This window comes from Varanus komodoensis, unplaced genomic scaffold (assembly GCF_004798865.1).
Source record: "Varanus komodoensis strain SLA01 unplaced genomic scaffold, ASM479886v1 scaffold53, whole genome shotgun sequence".
Classification (NCBI taxonomy): domain Eukaryota; kingdom Metazoa; phylum Chordata; class Lepidosauria; order Squamata; family Varanidae; genus Varanus; species Varanus komodoensis.
In genome coordinates this window covers 1,589,778-1,613,239 of record NW_025336126.1, presented here as the reverse complement: position 1 = coordinate 1,613,239, position 23,462 = coordinate 1,589,778, and the positions used below count along the sequence as shown (strand labels likewise).

The window sequence follows — 23,462 nt, the reverse complement described above, 5'->3', positions numbered from 1 at the left end:
ATGTCTAAGCTGTATATGACTCTTCCTTTTTTTTCCTCTGTGGTCACAAAAACCACGTGGAAGTGACGTAGACAAAACCGGTGGTCGATCTGATTGGAAAACGGAGACGGAGCCGCAACCAGGAACGGAACTGACGTGCCCCATAGGCGGAAGTGGCGGAGTCGGCCGTCTCGGTTTGCGTGGTTTTCTGCTTAGGATGGAGTCGTCTGGGGTGCTCAGCGCAGAGGCCTTGCGGGAGCGGTTGCTTCAGGGGCTGGAGGCCGAGCATGTGGTACGTGGGGCAGCTTTCCGGTGACCTTTCCTCCCATCCGTTCAAAGCGACAAAGGATTGATATGGGCCGCTATTAACTGCTCTTGCCTTAAAACCCTTTCTTTGAAAATGCGGATACTTTTGACTCGGGGTTGAGCTGATGTGTCTTAGGCTGCCGTTTCCGGTTTTTACAATGCAATCAGAAGCAAACTTCATTGACTTCTATAGGATTTTCTCCCGTGTATATAGGTGTACGATTGTATCCTTAGTTTTTCAGTTCCCTGTATTCAGTATAATTGCCATTTATTATTGCTGCTTAACGTTTTAGTGTTTTTTGCTACTGTAACAACATTCTTTGTTTTAATAAGTGGCATGATTTTATTCAAACTAAGGATATAATTTTGTTGCTGCAAAGCTTGCCCTTCCTTCTCTGTGTGGCTGCTAGAATCCCCTCACATGCACAAACTATTACAGGCTCACTTGAAAACAAGAATAGCTTACTTCCTGGAAGAGGTATAGAGAGGGTTGCTGCCTCAGCCTATTGCCTGAAACTGCAAGTGATTGCTCTCATTAGGAAATGGGGTTTTTACAGGTTTTTCTGTCCCAGCACAGCAATCATAACTGTCTTCCTGAGTAGACAGTATGTAGTGCATCAAGTGATGTTTAAAGTGTAGTTGAGGTATTAGAATTTCAGTATTTGAATACTAGTAAAGGGATAAGAAACAAAGCCCTATTAAACTAGGTCAAATCGGAGTGATCATCACCTATCTGACAGGAGCCTCTGGAAACACTGGCAGCCCAAATATGTGGTTATTTGCAAGTATTTGCCACTGGATTCAGTGTGATGTGCTCCCTAGTACATGTAGGTTTGTAGCATTGAACTGTGAAGAGTGTTCTGTAGTGGAATGGATGTTTCTTTGCCATGTCCAAGATAATATTTGCCCTACACATTGGAACTCAATCATGTATTTGACTTGTTCATTTTTATTTCTTTCATGGGTTCTTGGGCTCGCAGGCCCATACATACTTGGAAGTAAGCCCCATTGAATTCAGTGGAGTCAGGATGTAACAGTTAATCATCCATTTCTTTCAAGGCTTTGGCCATTCTGAATCTGTTCTCTTATTTAGGCTCCATAGTGCTCATTTTCTTTCCTGCTTTTCTAAAGGCATAGTTCCCTGCATGTTTAGACAAAGAAAAGTCCTTCAATTCTCACAGCATCCCTCCAGCTGTACTGACTGGGGAACAGAGAGTTGTGGAGCTGCTCTTTGTATAAACATGCACAAGATTGCATCCTGAGTCATCCTAAACTTTTTGGGCTCTGCACTCTCTTGGCTGTAGCCTGCCTTTCCATATGTTCACTAACACTGTCTTTTCTTTCTGCAGTTCCTTGAGTTTGTGAGAGAGACATGTGCAGGTTCTGCTTTTGCCTGCCAGATTAAACGATTTCATGGCATGTATTCTGTCATTAAGCAACTTTGCTGGCAGGTAGCAGCCTGCATTGGATCCTCTTCTAAATAAAACATACCATTTGTTTTCTTCTCATCCTGCTTATGACATAAGGAGGTGGAAGACACAACGCCTGGACGCTGTGCCACGAGCTTCAAGGTCCTGGTAGTTTCCCCACGTTTCCGAGGGAAAGCACTGTTACAGAGGCATCGGTAAGTGGAAAGGGAGCTTAGCAGTGGGTGGGTGAGATAGGATTAATTCTGGCTCCCCCCTTAATGACTGGAACTATCTTGTTCAGTCTTCCAAAGATTTAGAATCTGAAGGAGTCCAAAGAACATAGCAGTGCAGTGCTGTACATGCCTGCCCAGAAGCAAGCCCCGAGTTCAGTGGGACTTACTCTCAGGGAAGTTGGTGTAAGATTGCAGTCTCAGACTCCCAAAATCAGGGATTCCTTGTCTGCCTCTTCCTTTGCACTACTGTAAATTCTGCTTCTCATCCTTGCTCATCTACTACTTCATTCAATCTTCAGTCCTGTCTTCCTTTCAAGGAGCAGTGTAAGTGGTTCACTTATAATCGGTAATCTAGGGCAAGCTGAGAAAGAATGGTTGGTTCAAGGTAGTGCACTGAGATTCTGGGTGGAGAGGAGATTTGGGCCTGGTTCCACATCAGTATCCTAATGCATCCTTCCCCACCCTAGTGCGATTTAGATACGTTGTTTACAGCTCCCAGCATCCCTGACTATCATCCATGGTGGCTGGAGCTGATAGGAGAAGAAGTCCAAAATGTTTGGAGCCCACCAGGGTGGAGAAGACTTATCTAACCACTGTGTACACCAATTGCACCCCACCAGCTCCCCAGATGCTAAATGTTGCCTTTAAAATTAAGCCACTAACATCTTCAGTAAATCCAGTAGATTGTTGTAAATCACTCAGTGATTATATCCCTTCAATTATGGGGTGGTATAGAAATGAAATAAATAATAGTCAGCATTATCCGTGCACACAAGTTCTCCTCTGAACTGTATTTACGAAATACATTGTCTTTTCAATTCGTATGATAAGTGTTGCATACAGAGTTGAATAAAGTAGTAGGCAACTTATGAATAATAATACACACAAGAATCTGAGTTTTTCTTCTGCAAATATAGTCCATACAATACTGGTGATATGGATTTCTTAGAAAACTTTGACTCAGAAAAGTTTAGGTGTTTTGATTAAGGGCTTTCACTTAGCATGTTCATTGGACTGTTATTGTTATCCAAAAGTACATGTTGTTAATTTCAGGTGCTGAATGTGTGTCCTAAATATATTCAGACAAGTCAAAGCTTTACTTTGCAATTATTTTATTGGAGCTCTTGCAAGTTAGAAGCTCAGATTTCCCTTACATCATTTTTATGTTAAGAAAAAATGAAGGCACTGAACCTAAGAAAGAACAATGTAAAAGAGATCTCATAGTAAAATCATACGAAAAACAGTACTTACAAATCTGAAACTGACCAACTTATTATGTAATATAGCGAATGGATACTAATGGGCAGAACAAGCCTAGATTTGTGGCTGGGAGATTCCATAATGGAAAATTCACCACTTCCCAAGCATTGCCAACTTGCTATGGCCAAGGCAGCTGATATAAGGAAACATTTTTTTCCTGCCTTTTTTAAAGCTGGTGGTAGTTTCTTTCTTTTCTCTTTTTTAATAATTCCTGCCCCATGGAAACCAAAGGAGCTGAAATTAACTCTGCTAATTGCAAGTTGGCATAGTTAATGGACCCACTCAGGGGCGTTGGATTCAGAGCCTCCCCTGGTATGTTCCCAGAATGCCCCATTTCAGCCCCACTGTTTGTGGGAGCACCTGCAATTCCCCCGTTGCTCCCAGAGTTTTCTGCAGGAATCCGAGGGGCCTCCAGGGTGAGCGCTTCCCGCTGTCAGAGCTCCTCCCCATTGGTGGGGCGACACTTTCTGAAACCTGTCAGGTAGTCCTTGGAGTCGGTTAGGACTGTGCTCTAAGTTAGGAAGCAGTTCGTTTTTAGAAACAGAAACTTTTCTGAAGGATACAGCAGCAAAAACTTTTCCACCCAGCAACACAAATGGCCTTTTGCATGTCATTCTGTTTTTTTATGCATTCTAAACGTTGTTGGCAGCTAAAAATGGTCTGGTTGGAACTTTAAAAAGACACGCTTCTGTCTAAGGGGCAGCCTAGAAGCAAGCAGATGAGACTGGGAATGTTCTTCAATTTCCTCTAATTTCCACGCTTGCTTTATCTGCTCTCCTCACAGGCTGGTCAATGAACTCTTATCAGAGGAGCTGAAACACATTCATGCCTTTGAGCAGAGAACACTGACACCGGAGCAGTGGGCCAAAGAACAAGAAGCTAAGTGAGAGGACAGAGAAACAGCACTCCAGAGACCAAACCAAGGGCTCTAAGAGAGCAAGTGCCATGGAATGAACTTGAGCTACAGGAAGATACAGGAGCCATCCTTGTCACTCCAGAGTAGAGAAGAGCATGGAGCAGAAAATTAAAACAAAAATGAAATGGTTTGTGTGAATGCCGTCTGTCACTTTCTGCCTTTTGATATTATACCCTGAAGCCCGTTTTTCCAGCTCTTCCTTTCCCTAACTGGGTGCCCTCCAGGTGTGTTGGACTGCAACACCCCCTCTCTCCCCCCAGCCGGCATGGCCATCGACCATGCTGACTGGGGGCTGATGGGCATTCCTGTCCAGCACATCTGGAGGCCACCTGGTTGGGAAAGGCTGTCCTCTTCCAACTTAGTTTGTCTTAGGGCACTTCTGGAGGAAGAGAAAATACGTAAAAAGAAAAGTAGTTCTTTCCCCTTCAGACTAAAATATTCTAGTTGCAATTTTTGATAGTCTGGAAACGTAATGCCTTTTGCTTTGTAGGAATGCATGGAGAGAGACCCCTTCTCTCTCACTTCCAATCACTTTTTAAGAGCACGAGAATGCCGCTGTCATACTTAATCTTTCCTGCATTACTGCCAGCAGCAAATTCATAGGCTTTATCTGCATAGGCTGTATGCATCAAAAATGGCTGCTGAAGAATTAGTAAATGAAATATGACTGGCATGGATCTAATCAAAGGAGATTGCAGTGGAATGGTGGGAGCGGTAGGAGAGAGAAAAGGAAGTGTTTGCTCACACAGCAGGTGGCCAAATGGCTCTCGGCATGGATGGCTTTAAAAGGGTCCTGTTCACATCCATGGAGGATCATGCTACCAGTGGTCACCTAGTTGCCAAAGCAATAAGCCTCCCTTCCAATTGCTCAGGAACATGAGCGAGGAGATACGCTACTGTTCTGCTTGTGCGCTTCTCATAAGACAACTAGTTCCCCATTGGCATGATTCAGCATGGCTACTTACAGGAAGTGCTGGGCACAGTTGACAGCAAAGAAGAAGGGGATGGCAGAGAATGAGGCGGGTAGCTGGAGCCACTGGAGCAGTCCGGAGGATGGTGGCGGGCAGGAAGGCCTGGAGGAATGTTTGGGGTTGCAATGGGTGCAATGGGTCGGGCGACTTGCAGCAACAACTTACAGGAGATGAGCAGCTTGGTGTAAAAGTCAGGAGGTGCTGCCATCTAGTGGCTCTAAAAACCAGGTGGGATGCTGGTTAGGGTTGCTACTCTGGTAGCGAGGGGGAATAGAATAGCGGGCGATTAATTTGCACAAACCTGCATAATTAGATTGCAAATGAAACACCTAGGTCCTTGGGTGTGTTTCTAGCCCATGCTGGTTAAAGTATCAAACTTAATGCCACACTCCTTCAGAGATCTTTGTTGAGCGAATGAAAACTGGTTTAGATTTGTGTAAACTTCCACATGACGATAGTTCTAAACAAGCAGAGTTTTATTAAACAATGCACACATGCGCCACAGCACGCATTTAAGATGTCCTTTCCTATCACGCGCAAAGGAGAAATAACTCTTCTGCATTCTTGCCATCTGCAGCTTTTAGAAACTTTTGCGTATATATGTAATTTAACATGACAAACTAAAATGCACACTGGCTAATAAAAATGTTTACCTGACCTTTCAGCTATACAATGCAGCCCTCGTTAAAATGTACGGTGCAACCCCTGCCCTCAAAAGCAGAGCAAAGGAGGTGGTCCAAAAGCATTTCCCAAAAAGTCCTGCGGAAGGGAATAATTTCCAGGGGAAGCTGCAAGCAAAGGGGGTGGGGGGAAGAGCATGCAGGTTGTGAGGGGGGGGGCTACTTTCTTCTCCTGATCTCCTGGGGGCTTAGCCCTTTCTGGGGGGCAGGGAGAGCTTGGCAACACCGAGGCAGGAGGAGGGCCCTAGCGAGGCAAGGGCGGGGGGTGTCTGTAACTGGGAAGTTGAGTTTCTGCCCTGAGTTTGGGATGGGTGGAACTTAATAATGCCCTGAGGATCCACCCATGAGATAAAAGGACTTTAAAAATACCAGTGAAACCAAGTCCAGCGCTTATGAAGGACTGCATGAGCAGGGAGAAAGGGAGTTACTTCTTCATAATCTTCTCCAGCTCGGAGAGGCGTCGCTCTTGTTCCGAGACAGTGGCCTGCAGCCGCTTCAGGTCCTCGGATAGCTGTTCTAAAGCTGGACCCTACAAAAGAGCGTGGAATCAACCTTGCCTCATATCAGCTGCTCGCTTATCTAGCCAGAATGAGCTCTCCTCCTCATGCCCCTCTGACAGTTCTGCCCCTCTTTCCACCCCCAAACCACTGACCCTGCACTGCTGCTAAGCCGTGCTCAAGTCAAGGACGGGACAGAAGGGAAATCCCCAGGTGCTTTGGACTGCAACTCCCAGAAACACTCGCCAGACTCAGCCACGGTCAGGGATGCTGGCAGCTAGTCCAGAACTTCTGTGGATCTTTCTGCCTGACCCCAGTTGGCCTTTCTCCAGACATGTTAGTCTACAATGCGTCCCGAAGCAAGATGGCCGCAGGTTTCCCCCTTACCCCCTGTAATGATCCTTCATGAAGGTGCTGGCTTCTTTTGGGCCCCTGAAGCAGGGTCGGGTTGACCTTAAACTCTCTCTTCTGGGGAGTGTAGCCCTCCTTGAGTGAGATGAGGATGGGGTCAGCGTTCTTGCCCGAGAGCCACTCCTCCGATGTCAGTGCAGCATCCGGGCCGGCTGTATCAGGATACAGGTCTTCCTGGAACAGGTCTGACTGCAGAAGGCATGAGAACAGAGGCTGAGCAGTGCGGCAGAAAGGAAGAGAGCCTTTCAGATATTTAGAGGGGATAGCAAATACTCCTTTCTGTGGAAAAGGCGCCATGGCTCTCAAGCCATCCTTTGAGAAGCATTTTCCTGAAAAGTCGAGAGATGAGGATATAGCAAGGACACTGACAGGTCATCAAGGGTCAAAAAAGCCCTGTTTGTTGGGAATTTCTTCACAATAATCGCTGAAGGCACTTATTTTCCAGAATTCCCTGGACTCCCGCCTATCACCACCCTGGTTCAAACACAGGTGGCCATCCTGCCGCCCTACCTTCCGAGGCACGGTCATAGCAATGGGCTCACACTTCCTCTCATGGAGCTTGTAAAACCTGGAAGAGACAGAAGTGGTTCAAAAGACAGGTCTTCAGATGAGGGAAGACAGAAAGAGCCAGTGTGCAGAAATGCTCCTGGAGGGTCAGGCCAGGACCTGTAAGAGCTGTGCACTGGCCGTGAAGTTTGCTGGGTTATGCCAGCTACGCTCCCTTCACCCAGCCTTCCGCACCAAGTCAAAGAGGGCTGTGGGAGCCAAGCTCTACCTTGACGTCATTGTGGAGGGGATATAACAAGGACTGGGGGCAGGTGTGCTGCTCTGCACGCCTCGAAGCGAGGAGGGGAGAAAAAGGCGCACGTAAACATGGACGATACCTGGCGATCTCGCATTTGCTGACATCCAGGCCTCGCTTTGGCATCCACCCGCCGCCTCGCTGCGACTCCTTGGAGCCAAACATGGACAAATAGTGCACGAAGGGCGCCTCTCCCGTGAGCTCGAAGTAGCGGATGCTGCTGTCGCCCTGCAGAGCAGGAGGCAAAAATTGAGGGTCGGTTCCTGGTTTTGAAGTTGTCCCACTTGCGACCCCCTGCAGCCTTCTCCAACCTGGTGCTCCCTGAAGGTGCTGGCCAACAACCCTCATCATCCCCACCCAGCATGGCCAACGGCTGTGCTGGCTGGGAATGATGGAGGATGCAGTCCAACACCTCCAGGATGTGCCAAGGAAGGGAATGCTGGGCTAAGATGTTCTCCAAACCTCTTCAAATGTCAGTTTTTATTCCCCCCACCCCCATCTAGTTAATGAAATAAGAGTTTCCAGCTGCCCCTCTGGAATATCATTCCAGCTTCCTCAGTTTAATATCTGTTGTTGGAACACATTCCTCCTGGGAACCTTCACGAGCTCCTCCAAAGTTCTGTTTCTAGCCAGGCAGAACCCACCTTGCCAGTCAGGTAAATGACATTGGTATCTGGATCATAGTAAGGCAGAAGAACTCCACTGCTTGTGTCGAGCTCTTGGAGAGTCAACGGCTCCTGAGAATTTCTCTGTGTGCAGGAAGAAAATAAGTTTAGTCTAAGTGGGTGGAGCCAAGGTCTCCCAGAAGAAAAGCTTGAGGACTAGAAACTCAAGACTAAGGCAATTCTGTTGGTTGCGGGAGACAGCATTTCATTTGCGACAACATCTCCACTGCTGCGCAAAGTGGGCCTGCAAGGGCTCGGACCCAAAATCTCAACTGCAGGCTGCTGTGGCACAGGCAGCGGCCCAAAACTGAGCTCTGGACAAGTAAAGGGACAATTCAGCCCTGGTCTCTGCTATGGCTGGGTGGTCTTTAGTAAGCCACATAAGCCTCCCCTTCTTCTGTGTCCCCCTCATCAGGGCCTGCCCAAGTTATGTTGCTTCTAGTGGAAAAGGTAAAGTTGGTACCACTTCCTCTGCCCATGTAAAGAAAACACCAGGACTGGCAGAGGAAGCAGATTTCAACACTGGCAACAGGAGCGCGTCCCCCGCAGCAGCCAAGGGCAGTGGGCGCTGCAGGCAGGACAGGGCGTGGCCCCGGCTTGGGAGCAGGGGCACGCAAGCCCCCAGTGCTCCCTCTGCCGCTGGCCGCCTGAGGGCTGCCCCATTCCCCCTCATGGGAGGGCCAGCCCTGCTACGAACTGGCCGGCCTCACGGGGCTCTCGTGAGGGTTGCTGAATCAACGGGAGCAACACGGTGCGGCTGCTCGAAATACTCCAGAAATACACATAGTTGACGTGCCAGTATTCAAAATCTGGCTTGGTCATGGGCACTAATTGGACAGAGTGACAGCAGGGGCAATTTCCTCTGACAGCGACCACGGACAATTCTTCATTTTGATGTGCGGGGCGGGCACTCAGGTGCTGAAGCGCAGGAACGGTCCTGCCGTCTTGCCTTTCCGGTTCACGCCTGCGCCCTCCCCTCCCTGCAAGGCGGCCCTCTGTGAAGGGCGCACGTGGCCCCCCTTCCCCATCACGCTGACCAAGTGCCTCTCAGGCTGGGTTCAAAGAGGACATCCCGGTTCTTCTCACCGGGTCCCAGAGAGCCACCTGGCGCTCGCTCATGCGACTGAAGCCTGTCGTGAAAAGCTTGCCATCATTCACCGTAACGACCCGGACTGGACGGGACCCCTCGTGTGGGCGTGGCAACTCCTGTTGGCGAGACGGAGACACGAAGGGCATCCTTAAAAATGAGATCTCGTAAAGGACGGGGTAAAAATGCCTTAAGTAAATAAATAAAATAAATAAATAGCAGACTTGAAGATGGCTGGAACTTCATGGTGAAGTCCTCCAGGCTTTTCAAGAAAAGTCTGGGGAGAATGAAAGGGATTCCCAGGAAGGGGTAGTCCAGGCAGGAAACGACACTGGGGCTGCACAGAACAAGGGGATGTGGCATGTGCGGGGGAGGGGTTCTCTGTGTTTTGTAAAAAGCCACAACGCTCCTCATGGCAGCCATCTTGTGATGGCGCCCACAACGCCTCTGCTATACACCCAAAGCACCTGCAGGCCCCGAAAGGCTGGAGACGCTAACGGATATGATCGTTAGGAAGGAAACCCCCACATTCCAAGGCCGGAACTCATACGTACACTGGCGGTGGTGCCCCCGGCCCGTGGGTCAAACAGCCGGACACGCTTATCTCGGCAGGCTGTGCAGAGCAGGGACCCGTCCTGGTTCCAAGCCGCACTGTAGATGGCGTCCGGATGCATTTCCTCCAGTGAGAGGGCCGCCTGCCCAACCCCCACATCCCAGACTTTCACGACATTGTCGCAGCCTACAAGCGAAGGGGCGATGAGATGAGATGAGGAAGGGGGGGACCCCCTGGCCCGGCTGCCCGTCACCCCGCCTGGCCCAAGGGCAACGGTGGCTGCAGCGCATCACCTGCACTCAGCAGGAGGTTCTGTGCCGTCGGGTGCCAAGAGATGATCCCCACCCTCTTGGAATGGCCTTCGAGGGTGACCAGCGGGTCGTTCAAGGACCGGACCAGGCCGCCTTCAGGCACTGACCAGACCTGGAGGCAAAGAAGAAGGGCAGAGGAGGTCAGGGGTGTGGGAGCCAGAGACACCCCCACGGCATTCCCGCAGCATCGCACGGACTCCCCCGGAGCACCCGACTCATTTCCCTCCGCCCTGCAGGCCTGGCCCAGCTCCAGTCAGCCCAGTGACCTTTGGGGGGGAATCTGGGATGCGCCCTTGCGACCCCGTCACATCCGTGGCCAGGTAACCTGCACGGGACCTGAAGCACACGCCGCTCCTTCACATGCCAGTCTGCCTGGGGCAGCACAACGTTACGCCAGCGCCTCTGCTCACCTGCTGCTATAAATGCTCCTCTATGCAGCTGCTCCCTTTCCCGTCCAGGTAAGTTCTCCATCTCCCACTGTGGCCCCACCGTTCCCACAGGTCCACCCCATCGCTTTTCTTTCTCCCCACGCCTGACCCTGAGTTTTGGCCTAGGTCCTTTTGCCCGCTCCCTTCCATGCCCGCCTGCACCCCCTCTTCCGCTTGCCTGGGTAGCTCAACGCCTGCCCAGCCTGGCACCTTGTCCTCCCCTGCCCCATCTTGTGCCACACAGGCACACCTTGGCTTAAAACCTGGGGGGAAGAGGCCCAGTAAGAGCCTATCAGCTGTAAGAGCTAAATGGGACCCCCAGTCCAACAGCTGGCAATAAAGGGGAGGCTGACTGGTAACACCCTGAAGACAGCTGGCTAGCGGCAGAGCCTTTCCCAGCCTCATGCCTTCCAGATGTTTAAGACTTCAACTCCCAGCAGCCCCATCTAGTCTGGTTAATGGTCAGCAATGCTAGGAGTTGTGCTCCAGAACATCTGGAGGGCCCCTGGTTGGGGAAGGCAGACTGAGACGGACCCTCCGCCTGATCCTACAGGCTCTCTCCCGCCTCTGCCCCCCCATGCTCCTCCGTGCTGAAGCAGCCCTCAAGCCCCTCTCCTCCCACAGCACGAGAGCCTAGACGGGGGCTCCCAGAGGTTTCGGGGGGCTCTGCCCCGCCCCTGGAAGGGCCTACCTAGGCGGTGCTGATGGGCAGTGGGATCATGCTGTGATGGGGGCCATGGGGGTCACAGCAACCGAGGCGGGGGGCCCTGCCTTGTAGGAGGGGCCCAGCAGGAAGGGTGCCGCATGCTGCCGAGGCTGCTCCAGCCTCGCATCCCTCGCGCCCACCCGGCCACTCACCATCACGGTGCAGTCCTCGGAGCCACTGGCGATAACGTGGTCATTGTGAGGGCACCACTCCACATCCAGCACGGGGGCTGTGTGCCCCGAGACCACCGGGTGGGCCTTATCCAGCCGACCAGTCTGTGAGAAGATGGGGAGAGGTCAGGAATGAGAGACAGCGGTCTCCTTCACTACACCAAGCGTAGAATTGGCAAGTTTTTCTGTTGCACAAACTCTCCACGAACCCAAATGAACAAGGACCGATTTTGTTATTTTCGCTCTGGATTCCTCCCTGTGGTTTTGCACAGCCTTTTCTAGTAACACGACTAGTAATGGTTTATTTTATTTTATTTTATTTTTATTTTTATTAATTAATTAATTAAAACATTTCTATGCCACCCCTTGCCGAAGCCTCGGGGCAGCTCACAGCATAAAATAAAATACAATAACATACAAAAATAACAATATAAAATTAACAATATAAAATAAATAACAATATAAAAGACTGGTTGCAAGCAGTTTCCAGCCTTTAAAACTAGATCAGAGACACACCATATCATCCATCCTCAAACTGATACCTTCCAGATTTGTCAGACTACAAGGCTCCGTATTTTCCAGCCAGCAGGCAGGGATCATGGGGGCTGTAGTCCAACACATCCAAAGGGTGGGCACTGGATTTATTTATTTATTTATTTATTTATAACATTTCTATGCCGCACCCATCGTAGAAGCCTCTGGGTGGCTTACAAAGAAAATAAATAAAGAATAGAATAACATTAAAAATTTGGAGTTTCTCGGCCATAATTTAAAACCACTAAATAAAACAACTGATCAACAATTAAAATATCATTTAAATAAAAAGGTCTTGGCCTGGCACCAAAAAACAGATAACGACGGCATCAGGCAGACCTCTCTGGGGAGCGCATTCCATAGGTGGGGTGCCACCGCAGAGAAGGCCCTCCTCCAGGTACTCACCCTCCTAATATCTCTCACAGAGGGCTCCCGGAGAAAGGCCTCTGTCGCCGATCTCAGGGGGTGGGAGGGCATATATGGACACAAGTGCTCCTTTAGATAACCAGGACCCAAGTTGTTGAAGGCTTTATAGGTGATAACCAGCACCTCGAATTGGGCCCAGACTTCAGTGGGGAGCCAGTGAAGCTGACAGAGAACTGGGGTTATATGAGAACAACGCCCAGTCCCCGTCAGCAGCCTGGCAGCTCTATTTTGCACCAATTGAAGTATCCGGACCGTCTTCAAGGGCAGCCCCACGTAGAGCGTGTTACAGAAGTCTAATCGGGAAGTTACCAATGCATGTGTCACAGTTGCCAGGCAGTTGTTCTCCAGGTAGGGACGCAGCTGATGGATCAGCCGAAGCTGAAGGAAGGCGCTCCTCGCCACCGCTGTTACTTGAACTTCTAATGCCAGCTCTGGGTCGAGGAGCACTCCCAAGCTGCGGACCCTGTCCAAGAGGGAGTGCAACCCCGTTCAGGACAAGGTCCAGGTCCCCCATCCCGAAGCCTGACCCACCTACCAACAGGACCTCTGTCTTGTCTGGATTGAGCTTCAGTTTACTGGCCCTCATCCAGCCCATTACCTCGGCCAGGCACCGGTTCAGCACAGCCACTGCCTCACCTGGATTAGTTGAGAATGAGAGGTAGAGCTGGGTATCATCAGCGTACTGATGATTCTGCAGCCCACACCTCCTAATGACCTCTCCCAGCCGTTTCATGTAGATGTTGAATAGCAAGGGGGACAAAATGGACCCCTGGGGATTGCCACCTGATGCCTGAAGCAAATCGCCCTCTGCTGTCGGAAACCCCCCATTGCACAATTCATTTTTTCTTCTGTCAAAATCACATTTCCTCAAACCATACAAAAATGTGAGCCCGCCTCAGCTCCTAAATGGTATAAGCCTTATGCACACAGGCCCGACCCTGGGCTGCTTGGTGTGCTGCAGCTTGCTCAGTGCGGGTTAACTCAAATGAGCCATGGGTAGAAGTCACACACACACGGCTGCCCTTCCGAATATCTTATCATTGCCATCATCATCACCGCCACATTTCTATACTGCCCATCGCAAACAGGATGTAAATATGATATAGTACATAAAACAATGTCTAGAAGATTTAAATGTTAATTATAACAGCATTAAAATGCATTAAAATCAATAAAATACATTGAAGCCAAGAAGAAAGGAAAACGGCTCCTGGACCAACCCCGCGGGCCCCTGGATGGCCAGAGAGAGCTTGAAAGGCCTTCACAAAGAGGGTTAGAGTGTTAATAGATGGCAAATTTGGTGCCAGGTGGGTGCAGCAGGGAGGTTGTTCCAAAGATGCAAGGTAGCCCTCCTAGCCACTGAGGGCCGCCTCACCCTCAAACTACCCACAGGGGCCTGGTCTGCCGCCGGTGGATCCCGCAAAAGGCCGGCCGATGCCCCTTGTACACAGTTCAGCTGCTCTCGGGTTAAACAGCCCCCACGAGCCAGCCAGGCCGAGAAAGCCAGGATTTGAGGGGCCCAAGGGCAAAATGAGCTCGGGACCCCCTGCTCTGCTACTCTCATCCCCACTGACCGGGCGTTTGCCCCCTCCCTCCAAGCCCTCTACCCAGGTGTGGAACGTATGCCCTTTCGGTGCCGAAAACAACAGCGCAGGGCAGGTCACAGACAAAATGTCGACTATCGTAGCTGAAAGCCGGTCTGTCAGTAAGTCTTAGCAGACGCATTTCCACGTCCCGCAATTCCAGGACAAAAGATGGGATGCTACCAGATGAGAGGTGTGGAGGGTGCAGCCACCTGGCTCTGCCCCCCTGGCCTGGAAGAGGCCGGCAGGGGAGGGCAGACGCCCCCTCAGCATCTTCCCCACATGCCAGGAGACAGCAGCCTCAGCAGGGGGCTGAGCCCTGCCCGAAATCCGCCTGTAGGGGTCCAAATTAGGGGAATTAGGTAAAACAGGGGAACCGACATGCCTTTCTAAGAACTGGAGGGAAGGGGAAACATGCAGCATTGCAGCAGCAGGCCCAACTTTAAGTGTCCATGGCTTTGGGACACTTGGGTATCCGCACCCCTCCTGCATTTATTTATTTATTAGATTTATATCCCGCCCCCTTAGCCGTGAGGCTTCCTATTATCCCAAGCTCTACCCGTTTTGTCTCTGCTCTGCACCCGCCCCCCAACCTCACCACTTTTCCTCCTCACTTTGCACATTCATGAACACAGACACCCTCCCAGCTTCTCAGGATAGCCCAGCCACCCCCCTACCCCTCAGATTGCCAATTTTTCAGCCCCCTCCTGCACCTCTGCCTTTAACAACAGGTGGGCCTGCGCATCTTGTTCACATCACCTGCTATTTTTGTCCATTCAATATATACGTCACTTCTTAACAAGCTGAATCATATTCACAGTTGGTCACATTTATCTCCAAGCTGTGAGAAGCTTCACGTATTGACATCAAGCTGCGTTAGCGGCACAAAAGCGGGCAGGTCTGGCATATTTTTCTTTTAGCCAACTGATTAAAAAACAAAATAAGCCCTTAAATATCTGGGGCAACAGCCATCAGGAACTCACTATGAAGATTTCAGAAACGCGTGAGACTCCTTAATTTGGGATACACCGGGATCTGCTTCTTTATAGCCATTTGAAGGTGCCCAAAGATGCCCGCCACCCTGACTTGGGCTGCTGTCACATGTCTCAATAGCCGCTCTGGGTCATTACCCGGCTGAGACCAAAGTTAAGGGCTTTCTTTCCCAGGGTTAAGTGATGGCCTCTCTCCCCAACATCCCCTCCTCCCACCTCCCTCATTTTGTAACATTTTGTGAATCCACTCCTTGCTCCTTTATCACGCTAAAGTCATGAGACATGCCCTAGGGGCAAACACAAGATCTTTGCCGAGGAAATCGCAGAAACAGGCCCAGACTAAATTTAGTAGCCAAAAAAGGAAAAATAGCCCTGACAATAGGCTATATCCAGAGTAAGCAAGTCAAACCCAAACCAGGACTTCTTCAAGTCTTCAGGGAATATAATTCCAGTGTGTGTGTGTGTGTGTGTGTGTGTGTGTGTGTGTGTGTGTGTGTGGTGGGCAAACCAGGACTTCTTCAAGTCTTCAGGGAATATAATTCCAGTGTGTGTGTGTGTGGGGTGGGGGGACTTACCCACTAAGGCCTCAAACTGACAAAGGAACTAAAAGCACTTCAAGCTGAGTGGGTGGGAAATGAAGATGCAAAATTAGTGGGGGGGGGGGCAGGAAGGAAGGCCAGACATCAGCAATAGGAAACAGAGCTGGTGGAGTTTGCTGAGACAATTAGACAAGCTGCAAGGCCTAGAGAAGGATGGAAACCACAGCTGGTCACTTCCATTTCTGGCTGGGCTGGGTTACGATGGGATTAGGTGAGAACCAGGCTTGCTGGTTTCTCTAGGGCAACAGGATGAGTGAACCAGTTAGAAGGCACATGGAACTGGGGCAGATGTACAAAATAGCAAGGCGAAAACTTGAAGAGGATTACCAACCAGTCTTCCTTCCCCCTCCGCTTACCCCAAACCCACTTCCTCTTTCTCAGCAGCAGATTCAAACTTCAGGCCATTTAAGGCAAAAAAAAAAAAGAACCTGTTGAGGCGTAGGAAAGATCTGTCTCTCTGGCAGTTTCACAAGTCAACGGTCCCTCCCCTGCACCCATCAACAGCCTGCAGAACACTTCTAGGTCCCAGGAAATACACGGAAAGGAGGGCCTAGAGGTTTGACTGGGGGTGAATTGTGAGAGGAAATGCAGTCTGAGATAAACAGGAGAGGTTGGAGAAGGACTAAGGGGGAGGCTGGTAGATGTTGGGGGAGATGAAGGTGAGCAGGTACCTTGGACAACGGCAAGACCAGGAAGGCTCCCCCGCCACTGGCCTCCACAACAATGGCCAGGAACGAGGGGTTGACCGAGCAAAAGTTTCCATCCCATGTCATCTGGGACACACGGATGTCATCGTAACACTGGTCGGCCTTGACTGGCTGTCCGTAAACATGGCGGAACTTACTGGTCCTCACAACTTTACGGCTCATGGCTCCTGCAAAAGAGGGTTTACACAGTTACTGACAGGCATCATGACACTCCCTGCATTAAAACCCTGGTTTCCCCACTAAGCAAGCCCAGGCCCAGCTTGCTGCTTCCAACCCACCAAGGCACCGAAGCAGAAGGTAGCAGTCAGGCTTCAGACCGTACAGCAGATGAGGATCGAGGAGGTCTGCCTTCCGCCTCAGGCTGGCTAGCAGTCACGCCACCATTTCCCCTCCATGCAGCTGCAAGGGCCGCAGGTCAGGCATGAGCTAAACCCTATGCATAGCCCCACAGCCCACACCAGCAAAGATGTTAACCCACAACCATTCGGCTTTTGAAAGGCTTTCCTCACGCCCGGGGCGCTAGGCAACCTGCCCCAGAGATAGGCCAGCGTGCATCCACGGTCAGCATGCTGCACTGGTGCAGCCGTTTGTTCGGCTCTAACGCCGGAGAAACAGTAACCGGTTCAATGCCAACTCATACCCAAGGAGGCAGACTTCTGCATGCAGGCTGTTAAATTAGTTTAGATGACTCGAGCAACAGAGTCAAGCCACATGCTGGAGAAAGGGAAGGCAAGTTATAGGTATCCATCTAAAACACTGCCATTTTTTCCCTCAAGTTGTCTTTTATCCTTTGAACTCTATGAGCTAGATTGGGCTGAAGGATGATCACTTGTCCAAGTTAATTTCATGGCGAAAAAAGAGTGAAGAGAGGGAGGGATCTGAACGCAGCTCTCTCGGACCTAATCCAGCATACTATCCACTCATACTAGGCAAAGCAGCCTGGCAAAAGACACCTGCCTATTTGCCCTGGGAAGAAATGTAATTCCTATACGAAGCACAACACAGCCACAAAACCCCCGAGCACAGAATGCACTTCCAGAGAAAAGGCTTCAGTTTCCCCAGGCTTTAAAATGGGCACAGTAAGTCCTGCAAGCAAACCTACATGGTTTCATGCACTAGGCACAAAATGCTACAGGCATGATCAAATAATCCTTATAAAAGCTCCCACCACCCTCCCAACAAGGTCCCCCTTCCATGATGCACTGCTGCACACATGCCGCCGCGTCCCAGCCAGAAGCCCCCTTCCCCACCCTGAGCTCTCACCTGCAGCCTCTCTAGCGGATGTGCCCACACAATGAATTGGAGATGAAGCGCTCAGAGCTTTTTAAGAGCCATCGCCCTGGAACTGTCAGAGCGGGGAGGGTTTGGCTCTCTTAAAGGGCCAGTGTGCAGGGAGCTCAGAGGCTCTGCTCATCCTGTCTCTCTCTCTCTCTCCCCACCGCCACCCAAGCTTCAGTTTTTCCCCATCCCATCCCATCCCATCGCATCCTCACTCCACGTATTCCCCACCCTCTTCATCAGGAGAATTGCTGCTCCTTTTCCTCCAAAGACGCATGACAAGCAGCTTGGAAGGAGACCTTGTTCAAAACTGCCTTTGGCAAGGTTGCAAGTTTTCAAGTGGCACAGAACACTTCATTCGTCCATGAGGAGGAGGAGTCCACCTCCTAGAGGTTTTGTACCCAGCCAAAAAGCATGGGGGGTGAGGGAGACTCAAAGTGTTTTAGATACTTGGTTTTATTTTTCCAAAAATCAATCACAAAGGCCAGTATTGTATAGTGAACCTCCTTACTCTCATTCCTGCAGGGTTATGCCTCAGACTTGACAGGAGCCTAGAAAAAGGATAGACGAAATTACTGGGAACAGAACTAAGCTTTGAAAGTTGCATTAAATAAAGAAGAATACACCTAAAGCAAAACAAAAAAAAATCACCACCCACGTTTCTAGTCCTTATGGTTATAAAAATGCAATATTTGTTGAATGATTCCTGTGATTAGGGCTATCATTATGACTTTATCCCCTTGCTGTCACGAGCTTTGAGTCTGAAATTAAGAAACAGCGGCAATGTCCCTGTAACAGCTGAAGCTGGTCCGCTGACTGAACAGTTTACCTGCCTTTCTTTCCAAGAGGGGCATTTAGGAGCCTGTGCTTGCAACCTACTATGCCTGCTTACTTGGGAACAGGTGTCCCTGCAGGGCTGGGCAGACTTCTCATTTGGGCTTGTTTGTTTGTGTTTTTACTAGAACCTGAGCCTCCTCCAAAAGATGCACACTTGGAATGATTAAAAAAAAATCTGAGCCCAGAAATTTGTTCTGAATGCCGAAACTGAATGGAACTCACAGTCCTTACACACACACGTGTGCAGAGACACACTCCTGGTTGCCCCACAAGCTTTCCTCATTTCACCAGTACAATTTAGGGTGGGGAGGAAGTCATTTCTTGTCACTATTGTTGGACGATTAGGAGCCAAAAATCTTTGCCAATCTACCGCAAGTAACTTATAGATCTACCAGTAGATTGAGATCTACCTTCTGCTCAGAGCATTTACTAAACATGCACAGACTGTGTGTGTGTGTGTGTGTGTGTGTGTGTGTGTGTGTGTGTGTGTGTGAGAGAGAGAGAGAGAGAGAGAGAGAGAGAGAGAGAGAGAGAGAGAGAGAGAGAGAGAGAGAGAGAGACTTTGTACATGCAACAAGCAGAAACCGACAGCTGTGAAACTTTCTAATTTGAGTTAGCTGAAACCATGGGGTACACCTTTTCGTGGGGGACAGGCCCATGTTGCTGTCTGTCGGGGGCAGGATCTGGTGCTCTGTAGGAGTGCCTGGTAGGAGCTTCTTTCCACCTGTGCTCTACTTCTACATATTTTGCTGATTTATTATATTGATCAGACAAGGGCCAGGCAGATTTGGCTTACAAGATCTAGTATGCTTTTCACTAAAACCCCAAGAGCCATTAAAACTGGACTCAAGTGCACAAGAGCATGGCTGAGGAAGGCAGACAAAGATCAAATTAGGGAACAATTGGCCCAGTTTCCAGTAGCAAAATTGGAGCTTACACAAAATACTTTTGTACAAAAATCTATTTCTGTTGCCCCCTGGTAATCTCTCAAAATTAGGGGACTAGTTATTTGCAATATCGTTAAACTATTGGAAGCAAGAAATCCTTGCTGATCTATCTACAAATCACCTGGATCCCAGTCTAGTTTCTGCACACCCCAGATTAGATTCCACTGACCAGAATTCTCCAGAGATTAAAATCACAGCTCCAGTAAAACCAAAGCAACTGTAGCAAAGCAAGGTAGACAGTTTCCACAACCATCTTACATGATACAATAGCTCCTGGACAGCCTTCATGCTAATATGTGGAAGAGAAGATATTGGGCCCGATACACATTTGGATGTGTGCAAAGGGGCTGCAAAGAACACACACACCAGCCCCTCCAGCCCATGAAGATCCTATACAAAACGCCAAGGGCAGGGTAAGGAAGCCCCCAAACCTGGTAGAAGCACCTTCTGTGAGCACAGTGTCCACAGAAGATTCTGACTCCAACACATTACTAATAAATTATTTAAAAAGGCCTGCAAGGAGAGAAATTAAAATATTTGCCTAGCACTTGACATGTCATCAAGTTAGCACAAGCCGAGCTTCTCCCAGGAGAGCATTTCACAACTGGTTAAGCCAACGCTGGAAAGGCCCTTCCTGCTTGTACTATCATCTGTATCTCAGATTGTGGAGAGCACCTTTTTGATCATCGTAGGTTCATGAAGAAGCGGCTTCAGATGCATAAGTCTCAAGCTGTGGAGGGCTTCATAGGTCACAATTTGATCACCTTAGGCCCAGAAATGGATCAGGATTCAGCAAAGCTGGTACTGGTGTCATATTTGTAAATGAAGCAAGAGCTCCAGAGCTCCTTCCTTCAAAGGAAACCAATCGCGGTAGCACCACCACCAAAGCTACTAATTGCTGGAGGGAAATGGAGAGCACATAACCCATATGGTTAATATTACTATGTGGGTATCCCCATTCCTTGGAAGCCAAAGGGAGTGCTCCTCAACCCGGAGCTTTCACTGGAAGCTCAGGTAACAGCAGCGGCGAGGAGCGCTTTCCTCCAGCTTCGGCTGATTCATCAGCTGCGCCCCTACCTGGAGTACAACTGCCTGGTGACAGTGACACACGCGCTGGTGACTTCCCGCCTTGACTTCTGTAACGCACTTTACGTGGGGCTACCCTTGAAGACGGTCTGGACACTTCAGTTGGTTCAAAATAGAGCTGCCAGGCTGCTGACGGGGACTGGACGTTATGGTCACATGACTCCAGTTCTCCGTCAGCTTCACTGGTTTCCCATTGAAGTCCGGGCCCAATTCAAGGTGTTGGTGATGACCTATAAAGCCCTAAACTGCTTGGGTCCTGGTTACCTGAAGGAGCGCTTACATCCATATATGCCCGGCCACCCCTTGAGATCAGCGGGAGAGGCCCTTCTCCGGGAACCCTCCGTGAAAGAAATTAGGAGGGTGGGTACTCGGAGGAGGGCCTTCTCTGCGGTGGTGCCTAAGTTATGGAATGCGCTCCCCAGAGAGGTCCACCTGGCGCCGTCGTTATTTGTTTTTCGGCGCCAGGAGAAGACCTTTTTATTTAAGCGGCATTTTAACTGTTAGTATTATTTGATCTTATCTGGCCAGGGCGGCTTATTTTATATTGTATTATTTTATATTGTATTTTTTGGATTTTTAATGTTTATATTTATTGTATTTTATATTATAACGACTTTTATTTATTGTTGTAAGCCGCCCTGAGGCTTTGGCGAATGGGGCGGCATAAAAATGTAAAAAAAAAAAAAAAGGACACTATTTCCAGTGGTTGAAGATGAGGATGCTTAGCTAGCGAGATCAAAATAAAGTAAGACAATTTGGTTTGCGTTTTTTAAAATGCTGGATAATTAGGCAAAATCTGAAATATTTGCTCACTTAACCAGGTCCAGAATTTCAATTGTCCTAGGGAAGAACTTTTTTTTTTAATGGTCCTGCTGAGAGTTAAGTAAAGAAAAGTGCTTCCAGAGCATGTTTTTCTTGTGCAATCAACTCATTGGTGGAGGGGAACAAACTTCATTATCTTCCACTTGCAACCCTCCTGAGTTTTCCGGTCACTTGGTGGTTCTTCTTTTCTCACACCCCCTCAAAAAAGTAAGGAGCAAAACATGGAATAGCTCCGCAATGTCTTTTGAACAGTATTCCAAGGAACGCTTCCATCTGGAAGCACCCTTGTAGTCAAGAGAATTGCTCCAGCTGAAAGCCACCCCAACAATTCTGTCATAGCCAAAACAACAGTGAACCGTGTGGCAGCTTGTAAAGCGCTATGCATATTTATACAGAAAGCACTACAACCCCAGCAATTCCTGGTCTAGGCTGTTTTTCTGTCTAAACATGCATGGGATTGTCTCCAAACCCATACCAGTCTACCTGGCAGTAAGCTACACTTAAATCAGTGAGACTTACATCAGAATGGGAATGCAGCTATTTATTGTGGGGTCAGCTTTGAACCCATTTAAATTTAATCAAGGACTCTACTTATCCCTCATGTTACTACTTTCAGGTTATGCTACCAAAGCAACACACCTTTTCTTTAAGGATCAATCTAGAGCAGGAATTTTCCTAGCAATTAGAACAGAATCACAGAATAGTAGAGTTGGAAGGGGCCAGAGGGCCACTGGGTCCCAACCACCTGCTTGGTGCAGGACCCCTGGTTAAATCCCTCTCAAATGGCTGTCCAAAGTGCTTTCTTTTTTTATGAGATATGAAACCTTTCCATTTTTATCAGATTTAAAGATTTATGTCATTGTTTTTGGTGGCTCTTAAGATAAAATGCTATGCCAGTATGTTCTTAAATCTATTTGATATTGAGCAAACTCTTGATAATATTTTTTAAAAAGAGGCTTTTGGTAAACACTAACTAAAGGTGCAATCTAGGCATGTTTTAGATTGGAAAAGGTTTTACAGCTAGGTTTGGAGTGCTATTTGAGACCTGGGTTCTGGTTCCCACTTGGCCATAAAGCTGAGTAGGTGACTTTGAGCCAGTTTCTTTTATCCTAGCCAACCTCAAAGGGGTGTTATGAAGATAAAATGGAGAAAGGGTTATGTCACCTTAGCTTCCTTGCAGGAAAAAAGGCAAATAAAATATACACATATATGTATAATAAATATGATGGCTGAATCTTTTTATGGACTTCATCAGATGCTAATGAAATTAATAAACATGAAATTAAACTAAGAATAAATCAAGAACTGAAAATAACAGAGAAAGTATACACATTATGATGTGTTGTCAAGGTGTAACGTGGTATCCTGCCACAGCAGGGGGTTGGACCCGATGGCCATCACAGCCCCTTCCAACTCTACTCTTCTATGATTCTACGTTCTAGTATTTTAATTGATTTATTTGTGAGCCGCCCCAAGGCTTCGGCGAATGGGGCGGCAAAGAAATTTTCTAAATAGATAAAATAAATAAATAAATTCTAAGTTTTCCTGGGCTTATGGCAACTCTATGAATGAGTGCCCTCCAAAGTGTGGTTCTTGACAGCCCTGCTCAGCTCTTGTAAACTTAAGGCTGTGGCTTCCTTTACGGAATTATGATCCGTCTCTTACTTTGTCTTTTGCCTTTGCCTTTCCCTAGCATGGCCATCTTCTCCAGTGGGTCTTGCTTTCTCATGATGTACAAAAGCTTCAATTTCTTCATTTTCAAGGCAAGTTTTGGCTTGATTTGAGCTAGGACCCACTTGTCAGTCCACAACATTTGCCAAGGCCTCATCCAGCATCATGCTTCAATCCCTTTGGTTTTCCCGTCAGTTTCTTCACTGTTCAGCTTTAACACCCATACATGGTGATAAGGAATATTATACTGTGGATGAACTTGTCCACCGTCTCCAGTGAAATGTCTTCTTTTATTGCTGTCCTCAATTTCTTGCCTGCAGTCTCCATTTCAAGTGCATAAACTAGAATAATACAATTATATTAGGCAAATTATACTAGACAATTATGCTAGACAAACTCTATTTGTCTAGTACAAATATTAGTATTACATAATAGTTTAAAATATTTAAGATATGCCAATGATCTCTTCCTGACTATCAGCAATCGTGGATGTTAAGCTGCCCCTTGAAAGGAGCAGAGCTTTTTCTCGGGTGGCCCCATTCTTTGGAATTTTCTCACACAAGAACTGAACTAATCTGCCTTTTCCTCTCTTTGCA

At 48.6% G+C, this 23,462-nt stretch overlaps 2 protein-coding genes across 5 annotated transcripts; one reads left to right on the top strand and one right to left on the bottom strand.

Annotated features, from left to right (window-relative positions):
• Nucleotides 1-140: 140 nt before the first annotated feature.
• BOLA2B (bolA family member 2B) lies at nt 141-4,231 on the top strand. Its single transcript, XM_044447822.1, has 3 exons — nt 141-271; nt 1,812-1,909; nt 3,972-4,231. The coding sequence occupies exons 1-3, from the start codon at nt 197-199 to the stop codon at nt 4,072-4,074; spliced, it is 276 nt and encodes a 91-aa protein (XP_044303757.1). The 5' UTR covers nt 141-196; the 3' UTR covers nt 4,075-4,231.
• Nucleotides 4,232-5,527: 1,296 nt separating this feature from the next.
• Nucleotides 5,528-22,873, bottom strand: CORO1A (coronin 1A). Of its 4 annotated transcripts, none has more exons than XM_044447814.1 (11): nt 22,861-22,873; nt 16,190-16,392; nt 11,367-11,489; nt 10,063-10,192; nt 9,771-9,955; nt 9,216-9,335; nt 8,109-8,213; nt 7,547-7,692; nt 7,173-7,230; nt 6,639-6,851; nt 5,528-6,283 (listed from the first exon to the last, which is right to left on the bottom strand). In XM_044447814.1, exons 2-11 carry the CDS (start codon nt 16,385-16,387, stop codon nt 6,179-6,181), a joined length of 1,383 nt encoding a protein of 460 aa, XP_044303749.1. In that variant the 5' UTR covers nt 16,388-16,392; nt 22,861-22,873; the 3' UTR covers nt 5,528-6,178. The 4 variants fall into 4 exon arrangements, with proteins under 4 accessions (XP_044303749.1, XP_044303750.1, XP_044303748.1 ...); XM_044447815.1 differs by lacking the exon at nt 22,861-22,873 and adding an exon at nt 18,015-18,034; XM_044447813.1 differs by lacking the exon at nt 22,861-22,873 and adding an exon at nt 17,489-17,543.
• Nucleotides 22,874-23,462: the final 589 nt, after the last annotated feature.

Coding starts and splice junctions, on each gene's coding strand:
- BOLA2B (XM_044447822.1), top strand. CDS start 197: ATGGAGTCGTCTGGGGTGCTCAGCGCAGAGGCCTTGCGGGAGCGGTTG. Junction 272..1,811: donor GGCTGGAGGCCGAGCATGTG/GTACGTGGGGCA, acceptor TTATGACATAAG/GAGGTGGAAGACACAACGCC. Junction 1,910..3,971: donor GCACTGTTACAGAGGCATCG/GTAAGTGGAAAG, acceptor CTCTCCTCACAG/GCTGGTCAATGAACTCTTAT.
- CORO1A (XM_044447814.1), bottom strand. CDS start 16,387: ATGAGCCGTAAAGTTGTGAGGACCAGTAAGTTCCGCCATGTTTACGGA. Junction 11,490..16,189: donor TGGTCTTGCCGTTGTCCAAG/GTACCTGCTCAC, acceptor ATCTTCTCACAG/ACTGGTCGGCTGGATAAGGC. Junction 6,852..7,172: donor CTATGACCGTGCCTCGGAAG/GTAGGGCGGCAG, acceptor TGCCTTCTGCAG/TCAGACCTGTTCCAGGAAGA.